Source organism: Diabrotica undecimpunctata, chromosome 3, assembly GCF_040954645.1.
Source record: "Diabrotica undecimpunctata isolate CICGRU chromosome 3, icDiaUnde3, whole genome shotgun sequence".
Lineage (NCBI taxonomy): Eukaryota > Metazoa > Arthropoda > Insecta > Coleoptera > Chrysomelidae > Diabrotica > Diabrotica undecimpunctata.
Genome location: NC_092805.1, coordinates 46,662,715 through 46,680,099, shown reverse-complemented (window position 1 = coordinate 46,680,099; position 17,385 = coordinate 46,662,715). Strand labels below are relative to the sequence as shown.

General features: G+C 31.0%; 1 protein-coding gene and 1 long non-coding RNA gene across 2 annotated transcripts in view; one reads left to right on the top strand and one right to left on the bottom strand.

The window, feature by feature from the left end:
• LOC140435580 (uncharacterized) overlaps positions 1-17,385 on the top strand; it is a 334,868-nt gene that overhangs the window by 255,635 nt on the left and 61,848 nt on the right. The gene's annotated exons all lie outside the window — the stretch shown is intronic.
• Positions 1-17,385, bottom strand: part of LOC140435579 (T-box transcription factor T-like) — an 87,524-nt gene that overhangs the window by 26,893 nt on the left and 43,246 nt on the right. Inside the window, exon 2 of the mRNA XM_072524327.1 lies at positions 14,462-14,628. Coding sequence (XP_072380428.1) covers positions 14,462-14,628 — 167 coding nt within the window. The remainder of the gene's footprint in view (positions 1-14,461; positions 14,629-17,385) is intronic.

Sequence of the window (17,385 nt, the reverse complement as noted above, 5' to 3'; positions counted from 1 at the left end):
GCCTGGTGATCCACCAACATCTCTTGTACCTCCTGGTACAATATTTTTCTCTTTTTCTAAAGTTTCCTTATGTTCTGTCGTAGCCCCAGAAACACAACTGCATCCATGGAGGCATGCTTGAGCTCCTTCATTACTATGGATGGAGAAGAAGACGAAGGTAGAAGTATACAGAACGCAGATAAAAAGCCAGGAAGCAGACCAAAAGGATATCTGGATCAAATCTGGAGAGATAATTAAAAATCACCCAGAGTTTGAAATTCCCAGTTGGAAATAGTACCTAATGCAACTCAACTTAAAGATAATTTCAAAAAGCTGTTTACCGTTATCTTTCTGGGAAGAAAGGAATCGGTGTCGATTAAAACGAATCTATAATGATAGATCAATGCTGGTATAGAGATGGCTCGAAAACCAATTGGGTTGGAGCTGACATATATAGAGAGAAAACAAGGCAAGTTTTAGTGAAAGCCTAGGTAGTGATAGCCACTAGACTATGTTCCAAGCGGAAATTTATGCTATAGAGATATGTCTACAGGAACTTACCACGAGGGACTTCAGGGAAAAATCTGTAAATATTATATCTGATAGCCAGGCGGCATTAAAGGCACTGTAATCGATTCGGATTGACTACAATAATTTGGAAATGTATTCTGAATCTAATGTGCCGGTCTGCACAGCTGGTAGGTACTGTGCAATTTTATTGTACAGAACTGCTAAAGAGTTCAATGCGTTGGAAAAAGGTGAAGACTTGAGAATTTGTTTTTTTTTATATTTAAAGGCAGCCGCATCAACCATATTGGTTATTAGCGGATGAATTTAATACAAACAATAATGATTACAAATAACAAATAAATAACATACTTATATGTGGTTCAATATGTTACAGTCTCTTAAAAATTTCACAATATTTTCACTGGTACACTCACTAAAAATGTCCCTTATAACTGATGGAATTTTATTAGTTAGTCTTTCAGCACTATATTTGGGACACTCCGTTAATACGTGTTTCACTGTTAAGGGCACGTCACAACTCGTACATTTTGGTTGAGGTTCCTTCTTCATGAGATATTCATGTGTGAGTTTGCTGTGTCCTAATCGGAGCCTGGTTAATACAACCTGAAGAAAACGGCTAGGAGCGTTGTTAGTCCATCGTCCAAAATTTGGTTTAATTTCTTTTAACTTTGATAATTTTTCTTCCCAACATTTAGTCCAATTACATATCAGCTTTTGTTTAAAGTACGAATTGAGATCTTTTGCTAATGGTTTTATTATCGGTCTGATATTTGGGGAATTTGCTATTTCCCGAGCATTTTTATCGGCTAGTTCGTTTCCTTTAATGCCTATATGTGACGGTACCCACACGAAAACTAATGTTTTGTTTTCCAGCTGCTGCATCTTGTTTTTAATTAATTTAGCTATCGGGTTGCAAGTGTACATTTTTGACAGTATATGAAGGGAATTGATTGAGTCAGTAATAATAAGGAATTTATCTGGTTTGACTGTTTGTATGTGAATTAGAGCTCTGTATATTGCATACAATTCGCCAGTTATCACAGTGGATTCTGTGGGCAATTTGAAACTTTTTATTATGTCTTTTATAACAAATGATGATCCTACACCAGAAGTTGTTTTAGATGCATCTGTGTAAACTTGGGTATATTCAGGGAAAGAAGAAAGTATTCTATTATAATTGCTTATAAATATTTGTGGGTTAGTTTCAGATTTATGATATGATGATAGTTCTAAATTTAAAGTAGGTAAAGGTATTAACCAGGGAGGTGGCGTGTTTACGTTTGCTGAATGTGTGAAATATATAATATAATATCAGGTGAATATTTCCTAATAAGTACCTGAAAAAAGGGTAGGCGGGTGTGAAAACTGTTTAAGTTCCACTGTAAAATATTATTATACATGAATTATATTTTTATTTAAATAATTAGTTTTGAGATATATCGCTGTCTAAGTCAGATGAACCAACATGTTCGAGTAGTTGTTTAGTTAATTTTTTACTTAGTCTAGTACATTTAATTTTCATATTTCGATCTTCAGCCTGGGTGTGTATTTCATTTATCATTTCTATAAGAGATGGAATATGTAGGGTATAGTCTTTAGCAATGCTTAATGCATCGTTACTACCTTGAGTGTTCTCTAACAGATCAGTGAATTGTTGACTATCGAGTGGGAACTTGGGATTGTGATTGTCAATAAAATTGGTTATCTTTTGGGGCAATTCTCGAAATTCTAATGAGGATTTATCTTTCGACTTCAACTTTTTCTTTGGAACTTTTGGAACAGGTGTTGGAAAGTAAGATTTTGGTTCTGAGGAATTAGTAATATCTGGTATATCTTCTGGGCTAGGTGTTGCAATTTCAGATAAATTTCGTTTGCAGGTCGTAGGTTTAGTTATCGGAGTTGTTTGAAATTCAAAAGAAGCGGGTATGTCGGGATTGGGCTCATTAAATGTAGGAGTAATTGGTGTTTGTTCACATATCATTTTAGGGTTAGTAGTATTTGATATAGACTCAAATATATTATTGCTGTCTAAGGAATGGTTTAGAAATGAACTTTCTTGTTGTGATCTAGTATATGAAGAAGTTAAAGTTTGGAGTTGAAGGCCGGCACATTGAGATGCAAAATGACCTGGTTGCTTGCACTTATAGCATAATGAATCTGTTGTAAGAAATATGCGATATTTTAAGTCATCATGATTAATTTCTAGTGTATCGGGAATTTGGAAACTATCTTCTGGAGGAGATATGTACACCTGCCTTCGAAAACTAAGTATGTGACTATACGCTGGATCGGTTGCTCCAAGTCGTAAGAATGTAAGGGGTGACATTAGCTGTAATCCAATGATTTTTAACTCGGTTTCCAATAAATTATGTGGAATTGTGGGACTTACGTTGGATAGAACAAGTCTTTGTGACGGGGTAACTAGCTTTCGTACTGGTATTACTGTGTTATTAATCTTAATAGAATTATGTTGTTTTAAAAATTTGTCTACAGCTGATTTACTTGATAAGTATACACAAACACGGTTGTTTGAAATTCTGGATGAAAAAATTATGTTTTTTGGATCTACAAGTGGTCCCAGTTCTAATAAATAATCTTGTAATTTGAGGCCCTCTATTGCAGAAAAGATAATTGCCTGATCTTTGCTAGGAAAAGTTGTTGGTGAGTGAATCAATGCTGTGGAGTATTTTTTAGTGTTTGGTGAGTTCTCAGTCTCAATAATAACATTGCCGTTATTACTATTCATTTTGGTCGTTTTCGATTTTTCGGTTTCATCAATTCGGCTGAGTACGGATCTGTTTTATTTAAAAGTCGATGAGCAACCAGATTTTGATAATTGCTCTTTTTATTTTAACCAAATTGTTAGGTTAGTTAGGACAATAATTTATTCAGTTTATTATCATGCAATCAAACAAAATCAAAGTTTTCTTTACTCACGTATGATTTCCTGCACTTAAACAATCACTATAATTACTTTAGTAATAATTTTAACTTGTTAATTATCGGTTTTTACTATTAACATTTCAGAGCTGTTTGTAAAACCAGTTGCTGGTAGCACGATCAGGTCAGAATTCCTTGAGAATTTTTACTTGAGCAAATGTACTAAGAGTCATTCATCAAAGCTTCTACGAAAAATAGTGCCGTCAAGTTGTCATCACTCGTGCCTACTCTAGATGCTTTAGATGAACCCTCAAAAACAACTTAGCTTCAGGTCCAGCAGTGGCTTAGAAACTACAGTATTAAGCCAACTGACTGGGGATGGTTTTCAAAAGATGGATCGTTCCATCCATTAAAAATGAAAGAGTTGCCTGCTCCTGAAGAACTTTTAAAAATGATATTTTGTCACTGCAAGAAAGGTTGCGGTGCCTCAGGTAGCTGTAGATGTAGATGTATAATATATATATATATATATATATATATATATATATATGAGATTTGATTTATAAATTTTATATATCATTTACAAATATTTTTATGTACAATTATATTATTATAATTGTAAAAATATACATATATATATATATATATATATATATATATATATATATATATATATATATATATATTAATTACAGGGTTTTATGAAATTTATGTTTCGATTATCAGTACGTAACTCACATAAATTTTGGCAATGAGTGGCTACTTTGAACCTCTAAAAAAAATTTTCAAAGGTTGAAATATTTAAAAATTATAATTGGAGTACCAAAAAAAAATCATTATTTAATTCATCTTAATCAAATTTCACTGTTTATAAGCTTTTTTGTAGAATTTGGAATGAGGGGTAGTTTTAAACCTTTAAAAAATAAATTTTTAAGGGTTGAAATACTCAGAAATTGTATTAAAAATATCAAACTATTATTACTTAAATCATCTGATGCAAATTTTATCCTCCTTAAAGTTTTTTTATAAATTTGAGCAATTAGGGGTAGTTTTCAGCATTAAAAATGAATTTTTAAAGGGTTAAAATAGTTAACAATTATAGTAAGAGTATCAGACAATTATTAGTTAATTCATCTAAACCAAATTTCACTCTTTTTAAGCTATTTTTATAGATTTTGGCAATAAGAGCTAGTTTTCACCCTTAAAAAATAAAAAGCGCTCATCGGCATAATATAGATTTTGAAGTAAAGGGTAAGTTGAACTTAATCCCAAATTTTTATTCAAATCGTTCTTTTCTGAAAAATTTGCGAGGTTTGGTCTTATTTTATGCTTCGTTTCCTGGACCAGGTCTTCTAACTGTCGCCTCAAGAGGCTTCTTCTTCTTCTTCTTCGTGCGACTAGGATTACTCCTGTTTATCTGCCTTTTATTCTGTTTCAGTCGTTGTTGACTGTACATTATCTTTCTACCTTTTTGGCTGCCTTGAAACGGGTCTTCTGCCATACGGCTTGTTGTTTTTACAGATGTTCGCTAATCTATCTGGTCCCACTCGGTTTACATGTTCGTTCCAGTTTTTTGTTCTTGTTTTTATCCACCTGTTAATATTTTGAATTTTGCATTGTTCCCGTATACTTCTGTTGGTTTGTCTGTCTCTTAATGATATGCCCGCTATTGATCTTAATACTTTTATTTCGATATTGTTGATTTGTTGTTCGTCTTTCTTGTATCGGTCCTTGTCTCCGCTGCATGTTAGGATTGGTCTTACTGTTGTCTTGTATACTTTCATTTTGCTTTCCGTGGTCAGATATTTGTATCTCCAGATGGTTTCTCGGAGGCAACCACTTACTCTTGCCGCTTTTGATGCTTGCCTTGTGGTCTGTGTTCTTATATCCCTGTCACTAGTGATCTCTACTCCTAGGTAATTGAATTTCATTACCTGTTCTACAATTTTGCCGTCTATTTCTAGTTTGCATCTACGCGGCTCTTTACTGATTACTATACATTTAGTTTATTCTACTGATATTCTCATATTAAGTTTGTTTGCTGTGATATTGAAGGTGTGGAGCTGCCTTTGTAGGTCATCTTCGTTATCAGCAATTAGTACTGCATCATCGGCATAGCATAGTATCGTGATTTTATGCGTTCCCATGTGGTATCCGTGTCGTTTTCTTACTTCGTGAATTATTTGATTCATCACCATATTGAATAACAATGGGCTGAGCGAGTCTCCTTGGCGGATTCCTCCTTTTAGTTCTATGCATTCTGTTTCCCTGTTGGCATTATAACTCTGGTCTTGTTGTTCTTGTTAATTTCATTAATTGTGCCTCGAGAGGCACATTTTCAAAATCTGACTGACAGAAAGTGCGAATTGCAGATTCTGTCAGGTTGATAACGAGACGTCAGAACACTTTCTGTGAAACTGTTCAGTGTTGCATAGAATAAGGTTTAATACATTTGAGTATCATCAACTAGAGCCCTACGACTTCGTAGAAGTGTCACCTAAGGTCATAACAGACTTTGTTAAAAAGACTGAGTGAAGGCACAACTATGACCTAGGGATGAGCAACAATAGACTGCTTAGATCGAGCGGAAAGGTATTTAAGCGCCAACTTACATTGAACCTAACATAACCTAACCCTTTCTTATTTTGAAAACGAAATAACATTTTACTTTTCATGAAACGATGTGCGATGAACGAAACTGTGCTCGTCTCGTTCATCCTCATTACCTGTTCCCTTTTCCATCTTCAGTGGATGATTCGTCATTTTCAATGTGGCTTAGTTTTTTTTTACTAGAAATATTGTAAGATTTAAAAAATAAGTCTCGTTACTTATTCCAATAGCGATTTTTCTCTGAAAGTAGTGTTTGTGCTGTGAACTTCTTGTGAGTTTCTTGTGAAATTTTTAAATTTTCTTAGTACCAAGTTTTAAATAGTTTGAAGTTACATCCTTATTTAAAATAAGTTATGTATAATAAGTTATAATATATAACCTTGTTCTACTAACAGACTTACAGTCGTCTTATGTTATTTTTTATTTACCAATCGTAACTTTTAGAGACCAAACAAAATTCATCAGTCGTATTAATTAACACGAGGAAGCCTCAACGGTACACTAGTAGTCGCTAGACAATCTTACCAATTAGCAGTTCTGTATCTCATCATTTAATTTTAATACTATATTATTTCTAAGCATTTTACTTAGCATCTAAATTATTATTTGTAGATATAATAAATTCACAAGTTTTAGGTTTTAATCAAATTCAAACAATAAACGCTGGTGGTTTAAATAAAATATTTACAATTAAATTTGGTAGTATGGCTAATATGAAATATGTAACTATGGCAAAATTTTTCCTCCTAAAAGATAATTTTCATTGTGAAATAATATAAAAGATCAAAGTTTCAATGTATTAGCGTAAAAATACATAGGGAAAGTCGGGGAAAATGGCCCCCCAACATATTTGTCTTAATTTTTATAAAACCGCTGTTTAGGTTTCTTTATTATATTCAGTACTATAGATGCCACTTATGTAAGCTGTGAAGATGTGCGAAACATTATAAGCTAGTTTTAATATAACCTATAAAAACACATTTAATATTACTAATTTCGTGTTTACAAAAGTTGTGTTTTTAGGAGTTTTAATTAAAGTAGGTAGATTTTCTTTAATGTTGTTTAATGTTGTTTAACATTAAGGAATTTTTTCTGTTTAATTCATATATGTTGGAATTTTTCTAATTATTAGAAGTCACTCAGAAGTATAAATTAATTTTTATATTTAATCATATATATATATATATATATATATATATATATATATAAATATGTAGGAAATATCAGGTATAGTGGTCTGTAATAAAAACTTTGTTTTTTCTAAGACTCAATATTTCGCCATTTATTTTATAGCTTCATCAGGAGTAAACTGTAAAACAATTACCTAGAACATTACAAACAAATGATGTACAAATAGATTTAAAAATCACAGAAAGTAAAAGATTTCACAAATAAAAATAACATTGAAATATGTAAACTTTTGAATGTCAATATTAAACTGTCCTAAGCACGTTCCTCACAGCAATACGATAAAAAAAAATTAAAATTACTTCAAATGTACAAATAAAAACAACAATAAAATAAAAGAAACGTTAGAAGAATGATATTTCTTTGATGAATTATTAAGGTTACTTGTTATTAAGATGAATGTTGGCTATTTTGAATATTTATAAATTTTGTTCAATACATTACAATATATGTTACTTAACTGTCCAGTGTCTGTTTTATAATTTAAAGTGTTTTTATTTTTGTTTATGTGATACATCTCAAGAAATAATCTACTTTTGTAGTTATCAGTCTGTGCCAAAATGTGAGCTTTGTTATAGTCAAAATCAAGCATAAGTATTTTTTCCCAAGCGGCAATCACTTTTATATTGTGTGATGCGTTGTTTTAGCCATTGTGATGTTAGACCAATGTAGCTATTTTGACATCCTAGACACGGTATTTCATAAACAGTTAAGTAACATATATTGTAATGGGATAAGGAGATACACCTGACTCGTGCAAAAACTATTCAGTCCCTTCTTAAGAATCTTAGAAGTAATGTAGATGACTCACTTCTGGTTATAGCGTTTGATCTACAGCAAGCCTTGCCGACCCAAAAACTAACTACTGGGATTCAGTACTACAAAAGGAAACTGTGGACCTATTGCATCCACAATGTCAAAACCGGTATCTTTGGGATGAAAGTACAGGAAGACGTGGATCATGTGAGATTGCCAGCTGCTTGTATGATTATTTGTCTAAAATTGATTTTAACTTAAAGAAAATTTTTATGTTTAGCGATAACTGTTCTGGACAAAACAAAAATTTAAATCTTGTTTTGTCAAATCTACACTTTATACACAACGACCGGTTCACAGAAATTAAACACTATTTTATGATACCTGGGCACTCGTACTATTGACTCGTAATATTGAGCATATACCTTAGATCACTATAAGTTAATGATTGAAAGATGCCACCCAAAGAACCGGTTTACCGTTGTCCAACTTACGCAGGGTATGATTTTAAATTTTTCCGATCTTCAAAAGAAAATAACTAAAGTTCAGATGGTTGGTGCTAAGTTTAAAGATGGAAAGATCTTTTAATTTACAGAGAACTTCAAGCAAGGTTTGTACGTTCATTCTGCTTATAATTTTGAAGTGAAAACGCCAATCAAACTACAAAAAGGCAAGGGGCAAAATTATGATCCTAATAATTTTAATTTGGCCAATGAAGCATTGACGAGACTTTACAGTACCGCCAATAAAATACCAGCCCCAAAAATAAAGGATATTCTTGACTTATTGCCGTATGTATCTCTACCTTGGAGTCGATACTTTACTAAAATCATAAACACTCAAGAAGCGGTCACGGATGAAAATACAGAAAACCAAGACGATGAGGATGATCAAATAGAATACAACCCCTGAACTTGACTAGTTATTTGTTTTTGTCTTTTAGTTTTTTCTTATGTTAGTTTAATTCTAGGTTTTCACCGTTTTGTGATTTGTTTCAAATACCTTAGTCACTTGAATTTTTGTAAGAATAAAACATTTAATTTCTAAAGGTGTTTCAATTCAATAAATTTTAATACAAGTTAAATAGTACACTATCATACGTAAGTAAATAATAAATAAGTACAAAATCATAATGTTGTTCACCTTTTGTTGAGTTCGCCCTTCTGTAATTGTTTTACACCCAAATATCTCGAAACTTGCTTTTGGTGAGTTCGCCATTACTATCGGCAACGTCTCATATGGGAATATATATATATATATATATATATATATATATATATATATATATATATATATATATATATATATATATATATAAAGAAGTACTTGTGACTCGTTTGGAAAAAATATATAAATGTTTTTGATGGGTTGGAGTCAATAAAAGGGGCTATTGGTTAACTATTTAATATCTCGAGCTTTCAATTGTGTTTAAAATTCTTATCAAGAGCTGCTAAAAAAGACAAAATATCTTACAAAGTTGAACTATAAAGAAAAACATTTTTTGTTAACTCACCAAATAAAATTAGTTTCGTTAATAAAAATTGCTGCAAATACATGTCAAAAAGAATTAATACTAAAATGCCCTTATCTAATAAATTCTTCCCTGAAATTTTAATAATTTTGAAAACATTTTCTTAACAAAAAAAAATAATTGAATTTATAAATAGTTTAAAGTAGCAACCAATTACAAATAAGCCTCAATGTCATAAATGCCGACTTAAAATGTTTACCTTTGACAATTATATTGTCAAAAATAAAATTTTGTTTAAAAATTCTTTTTTGTTTAGTAACAAAAAAGAAGAAGATTTATTCACCATTGATAGATGTCTGCAAAAATGTAACAGATATATGGAAAATTAAATAAAAATGTGATATTTTTCAAGTTTTATATATAAATTATAAAGAAATATTATAATTATAAATTTTGCTTAGGTTTTGAATTTCTGATCTTTTGTTTAAACTATTATCACTTTTGCTAATACAAACCATTTCCAAAAAAGTCCTTTTGAATTTATTACTTTCACTACATACAATTTTAATGTTATCATTTATGTTATATAATATAATGTTTATCATATTACTTTCACTACATAAAATTTTATGTAGTGAAAGTAATAAATTCAAAAGGACTTTTTTGGAAATGGTTTGTATTAGCAAAAGTGATAATAGTTTAAACAAAAGATCAGAAATTCAAAACCTAAGCAAAATTTATAATTATAATATTTCTTTATAATTTATATATAAAACTTGAAAAATATCACATTTTTATTTAATTTTCCATATATCTGTTACATTTTTTCAGACATCTATCAATGGTGAATAAATCTTCTTCTTTTTTGTTACTAAACAAAAAAGAATTTTTAAACAAAATTTTATTTTTGACAATATAATTGTCAAAGGTAAACATTTTAAGTTGGCATTTATGACATTGAGGCTTATTTGTAATTGGTTGCTACTTTAAACTATTTATAAATTCAATTATTTTTTTTTGTTAAGAAAATGTTTTCAAAATTATTAAAATTTTAGGGAAGAATTTATTAGATAAGGGCATTTTAGTATTAATTTTTTTTGACATGTATTTGCAGCAATTTTTATTAACGAAATTAATTTTATTTGGTGAGTTAACAAAAAATGTTTTTCTTTATAGTTCAACTTTGTAAGATATTTTGTCTTTTTTAGCAGCTCTTGATAAGAATTGTAAACACAATTGAAAGCTCGAGATATTAAATAGTTAACCAATAGCCCCTTTTATTGACTCCAACCCATCAAAAACATTTATATATTTATATATATATATATATATATATATATATATATATATATATATATATATATATATATATATATATATATATATATGTACATGTGCACATAGTATGTGTATATAATATTTCTAGTCTACATTATTTAGTGAGTATTTAATTTTGTTATCTTTAAATACTGTGTACTTAACAACTATTTTGTATATTGTAAATTGTAACATTTAATGGGGTTGTCACGTATATTAAATAAATAAATAAATTACCAAAAAATCTAATGCAAAGGAATGTAATAATCACCAGATAATCGGTCTTATGAGCTACATACCTTAAATATTTAAAATATTATACCTAAGAATTATCACAAAATTGGAATAAGATATTACTGAGTACTAGGTTGGATTTAGGATTGCTCTGGGCACACGAGAAACATTACTTGGATTTAATGTACTCTTTTAACCACTTTGTGTTTGTCTTTGTTTATTAGAATGCGGCATTTTATAAGCTTCGTCATATTTCTCTCGTATATCCACTTTAAGATAAACATAGAGCCGACAAAGATTTAAGAATAGTAACTCATCTCTATTGTCATCAAACTTCCAATTTCAGAGTGGGAAAAGAAATAAGTGAGGCAATAAAGAGCAAAATAGGTATGAGGTAAAGTTTTTATACTTTGCCATTTCTTATTTGATTTATATTTGAAAGAGATAATAAAAAAACTCGAAGAAATGACTATGGAAATAAACGTGAATGATAGATCTATCAATAAGATAAGGTATATCGCTGATAATATGCAGAGACTACCCAATGGTTGCAGTTACACCAGAATATTGTAGTAGATATTATCGAGGAAAGTGGACGTTAACAAGACGGAATTTATGGCAATTACTAAAACGTAGGAACCAGACAATTTAAATATAATAGTAGAATCGCAGAAAAATTAAAAAATACAGATAGCTCTATAGTTTCTGTGGTGCTCTATGAAGCGAAGGCTTTAAAGGAAGAAATACGTGATCAATTTGAATAATTTGATATACAAAATATTAAAATCAAGTTAGGTAAACATAGTACCAAATGCTGAAGTCCTTACCAGAATTAAAAAGAAAAATTAAATGATGAATATGATTAAGAAAATAATGTTGCAGTATATCTATTCATATATTCAGAATTTGCCTGAGGGGGGGTTTTGAAATTTTTTTATGCTACCTCCATTTTGAGTCTCTAAAATTTGGGTTTTAGTTAATTTAAAGTACTGAAGATAGCAGTGCCAAAGATTCAAGTATCTGTTATCCTGTCTACCAACTAAAACCAACCTCTCCTACTTGTGCGCAGTTGACTATCGCACGTACCGTACTCCGAAAGTGAGGCAAGCGCTTTAAGCTTGGCGACATTTTTAGAACACTCCCTTCTCTTATCTAGATCTAGATCTGAAGCTATTTTCTTGTGGCATTTTAAAGTAATTACGATTTTAATGGGAATAAGCCACAATTGAAGGTTAAAATAAGTTTAATGACGTTTGACATTAATGTTTGAAAGGTAAGTGAGCCAAATATTGCCATCTTACCGTGTTCAATCACAAATTAACCCTTAATTTGTAATCTCACATTATTCTTAACTTCTTAATCTATTATAGTTTCACCGTGTGTAAGTGACATTGTGAAAATGATATCGAGTAATATTTTAATAATTAAAGTCCATTCACCTGTTAATGAATTGCCGAATAATATATTTTCTAATTGAACTTCCTAAGTGTCGAAATTAAGGCGTAGATTAAATTGTATTGTAAGCAAAGTTTGTTGGTACGGTATGATAGGAAGCAATAACCTCTGTGCTTAGGTATGAAATATTTGTGAGATTATAAATTGGGGATTTGAGCTCATGTGAGCGCAGTGTACTACAGTCAATCATAAGTAGTTACCTAACGAACATCATATTGTTTAACTACCAGTAGCTGTCAATAAATCAACACTTTTACTCCACAACTTCAACCTTTTATTATACCTATCATCGTCGATCGACAAGAAGCGGACAAATTGGCATTTACAAACCGATTCGAACCTCAAATCTACGTTCGAATCTTTCCATATCGTTTGGTTCTAAATAAATCCTACACTTTTATCAATAAATGAAAACAAATTTGAGTAGTAGTAAAGAAATGTATTTTCTTTAACAATATATTTTAATTATATCAAAAACTAAATAAAGAATATTTTTTTATTGACGTTTTAATGGCATAATTAGGATTATAGATCTCCTATTATTGCTACCCATGTCAATACTAGGCACTGCAGAACTACAGTTAACAGTAACACATTTTTCTAAAAAAATAAAGTCCTGTATCTTTAAAAGAACTGTTTAAGCATTTGGAGTAAGAAGGTTTTACTTGATTAGACTCCGGATTACATTTTGCTTTTTCTTTTGTAACCGTATTGCCTCTCTGTTTATATTTTAATTTAATTAGTGGACTATCATCTTCAGAGCAGCTGCTCCTCTTCAATCTTTCCATAGGTACATCTTAACTAAAGATATTGTCAAGTGAGTCATCGTAAAGACTAAAATCTGATAATAATTTGCTACTTGACACAGTAATTAAACGCTTCTTTTTTTTTGGTATTAGTTTTCTCTGACACTTGATACCCGCTTGTACTCGCCTAGTTTTTATATGCGGGTTCAACCGACTTGCTAGAACTTCTAACAACATCTGATAAATTTTGGAAGCTACTATGATTTACTTCGTCTTCTCTGTGAGTGATCAAACGTGGTGCAAAGGCAGCTGCAGGTATAGAGTCTGGTTTAAACGGATAAATGCCAGTAAATGCAAAACCGGAGATAATGTTTGATGCTGTCATTGCTTTAAGCTAAAATAGAGTAAAAAATTTCTCCAAACCTCGTTTTGGTAATTGCCTTGCCAGGGTTTGTTGTTAAAAACTGTAGATCTTCTGGGTCCCTAAATGTCTTAAAGCTTTTAAACACTTATTTGTCCATAGGTTGCAACTCGTGTGACGTGTTGCTAGGAAGACAAAATAAAGTTATGTCCATGCGGTTATCTGCCCCAACTATGAAAATATCTAGGTGACATTAAGCTCCATTAAATATTAGTAGGGTAGAACCCAGAATGAAAAGAAATTGTCAAGCCACAAAACAAATGCCTCGCATGGCGTACTACCTTTATTTGTGACAACTTCTTTTGAGCCAGGGGACAAGTGATCAGACCATTTAGGTTTAAACCTTTGGCCTTTAAATAACACAAAAGGCGGTACAGGTTGACCAATACATTATTACTGAGGGCCGAAAGTTAATGAAAATTTCTATAATGTTTATTTTAATAAGTTACAGGGGTGAAAAAGAAGAGAAGATTTAGTGTGATTTTTAATTTCAAATATCTTATTCAAAAAAACTTTTTGTTTATTCTAAGGGACTTTCGGCCCTCGGTAATAATGTAATCTTTTATTCTGCGTTTAAATTTTTCAAAAATATTTGTTAGTTTTCTCGACAAAATTCGAGCTTCGACAAAAATGAATGATTTAAAAAGCATTGGCTCAAAATTTTGCTCCTACGCTCTTAAGACCTTCTTACCAATGAATAGAAAAAATATGACCATAAATATAATAGTGTTTTTTGTTTAATATTTAACACTTTCCTTTTTTCAATTTAGAAATTTCAAGTCTCCTAAGTGAAACTTTATATTATAATATTCAAGGATGAACAGTAAATTAAAGCAAATATTGTTAAAAATAAATAAAATAAAAAAAACTTACCGTCCACTCTTGGTAACTATCATTTCGTTAGTGAAACACTGAAACCTCACCCAAAGTTCTCTGTCATCAAGAGTTACAGTTAGGTCCCGTTCAGTCGGATCTCCTTTTTCCTTACCAGAATTTATTTCTGATTCTACTGCCGAAAGAATATGCTGCTGTGCCATTTGCTTTAAAATAAATAAAATAAAATTTTAGCATATTATCCAAAAATAGTGCTTAAATAAAAATAAATAATTTATAAATAGACGAATTTCATTATTCTTTTTGAAAATTCATTTTATTGCAGAAAATATTAGAAAACGAATTGCCGAAACGTAGCTACGAAAATAAATTAACATAGTATAAAAAAACCACCAAAAAATGTTAATACAAATATAAAATAAAGTGTACACAAGATAAACACTTTTACTTTCTTAAATATATAGGCCACATATGCCATATTTAAGATATCGCAACATGAGAAAAAAAGCAGCATCGACTTCTCGTATAAACAATTCAATTAGATAAATAACAACTTAGCATTATCATTGGTACTAAGGTCCTAGTTGAGCTTCTACCCTCCTAAGTTTTTTTCTTGCCTGTCCTGGTGACAGTTAACCTAAATCTACTTCTTCGTTTGGTTGTCCCGGGTTTCACCAACAGAATACTTTTTGCAGGATAATTTTTACTTGTTCTGCATAAATGTCTTGCTCACTGAGGCATCTAATTTTTATTGCAGCAATGATATATTTGCTTTCAGCTATTTATTTGTACTTATTATATAGTTCGAATGAGGTCGTATTTCAATTTTATTTATTTTTGTCAAATATTAAAATTTTGTTTTTATATGTATTAGAAACCACCTAAGACTTAATCTTATATACTAAAAGGCTAAGCCCTTTTCTTGTGCGCAATACTCCTCCTAAACGGTGATAGATAGGAGAATAATTTTTTCGAATAATTAAACAGATTGTTGAGTAGATTCCCCCTAAGGTTTAAAATTTAAAAAATTCGAACCGTTTTAAAAATGGCGGCCATAAAATGAATTTTTCCTATAGTAAAGTATATGAATTTTACAGGTTTCTACTAGCTAAATGAATTAATAAATATTTTATACTTAAAATTCGAAGTTGGTTTTTTTTGTTTGCAATTTGGTTAGTTTAGTTTAGGTTAGGTTAGGTTAGGTTAGGCTGGGATGTCTTACCGGAAGTAAATCCTTCCGGTTTCATAATTCTGAATTCAATCAGTAAGTATAAGAAAAAAGTAGACGCGGGCATATTTTAAAAATACATTGAAAATTAGGACTTTAAATTTTGAAGAATGAAACCTGTAAAATTCCTATACTTTACTATAGGAAAAATTCATTTTATGGCCGCCATTTTTAAACCGGTTCGAATTTTTTAAATTTTAAACTTTAGGGGGAATCTACTCAACAATCTGTTTAATTATTCGAAAAAATTATTCTCCTAACTATCACCGTTTAGGAGGAGTATTGCGCACAAGAAAAGGGCTTTCATTTACACCAGGCGACGGAAACGATGGATCGTTAGACTCCGCCCCTCTTAAATATCAGCAAAACTTGATGTCGAGTTGGTCCGCTAGTTCTATACCAAACCACTAGAATTATTAAGGTCCTGTATATCATTATCTTTGTTTTTCTTTTTAGACAGTTTTCAACAGTTATTCCTTGTTTTATTTCTTCCGACATTATATTTGTGGTATTTAACATGCATAACATGTAAGGGAATAGTTGCACAACTTCGAAATCCGTGTTTTCTAAACATTGCAAAACAAACAGATGACGAATGCACCAAAAATGTACTGGCATGGGGATTTACAACTTGTATCCAGGTCATACCAATTCATCTAGGCATAAATACCCTCGTGAAAACGATTTCCTAATATTCCATATTGGAGTAAAATATAAAATAAAATAGGACTGGCCAAATCAAGCTAGAACGTGTATGTTCCAATCGGACAACCTCTTCAATATTTAGTTGTCTAAATAGCGAAATAGTTGATATTAATTGATAAGAATCACAGTGGAGTAAAGTTAATGTGTTGTGCACCTGCCAGAAATGTTTCGGTGAGTAAAATTTGATTTTACTTGCATTTACTGGCATAAAAACATTCACAATACTTCATTTAGTAAACGACTTTTTGCTCCTCTTATCAATAATTAGTACGGTAAAATAAACATAAACCTATTATTGGAACAACTACCTGTCGAATAGGCAGCCAGAATTACGAAGAGTAATTACTGGTTGCTAAATGTAATATTCACCAATGGAAGACAAAACTGAAAAAATTTCCACGGTTGCTTTTGACTACGAGGGCCCCCCAAATAATAATGTGAGTTCACCGACTGAAAATAATCCCACAACGTCAAACATAGCAATCTACTTCAAAAAACATCTCACAGCCTTCCATTTCCTACACAGCAGCAGTTAAATCATCGCCGAAAGAATCTCAAACAGCAGAATATGTATTTATTTAAATAAAACAGATCTAGTTCTCAGAGCAGCTCATTTCCACAAATCCTACTATTACCTTACTAAACCTTACTAAACCTTGCTAAACCTTACTAAACCATGTCCTTTCAGTCAGCAGATTAATCACACCAGCAGAGCGACTGATCATGTATAATATATGTCCTTCAATACTCAATAAAACAATGGAGGCCTCCCTGAAAAACATAGGACTTCAGATAGTCTCTCCAATATCATTCCTACGAGCTGGCATCCCAGGAGATGAATACAACCATATCTTGTCTTTCCACAGACAAGTATTTGTGATATACCATGATAATTATGAGATTCAAACATCCCCGATTATTCCATTTGACAATAATGATCATAGAATATTTTTATCCACAGATAAAATGACTTTTATTCTACTGTAAAAAACCCGGTCACATAGCATCAAATTGCACCACCCCTGAATCC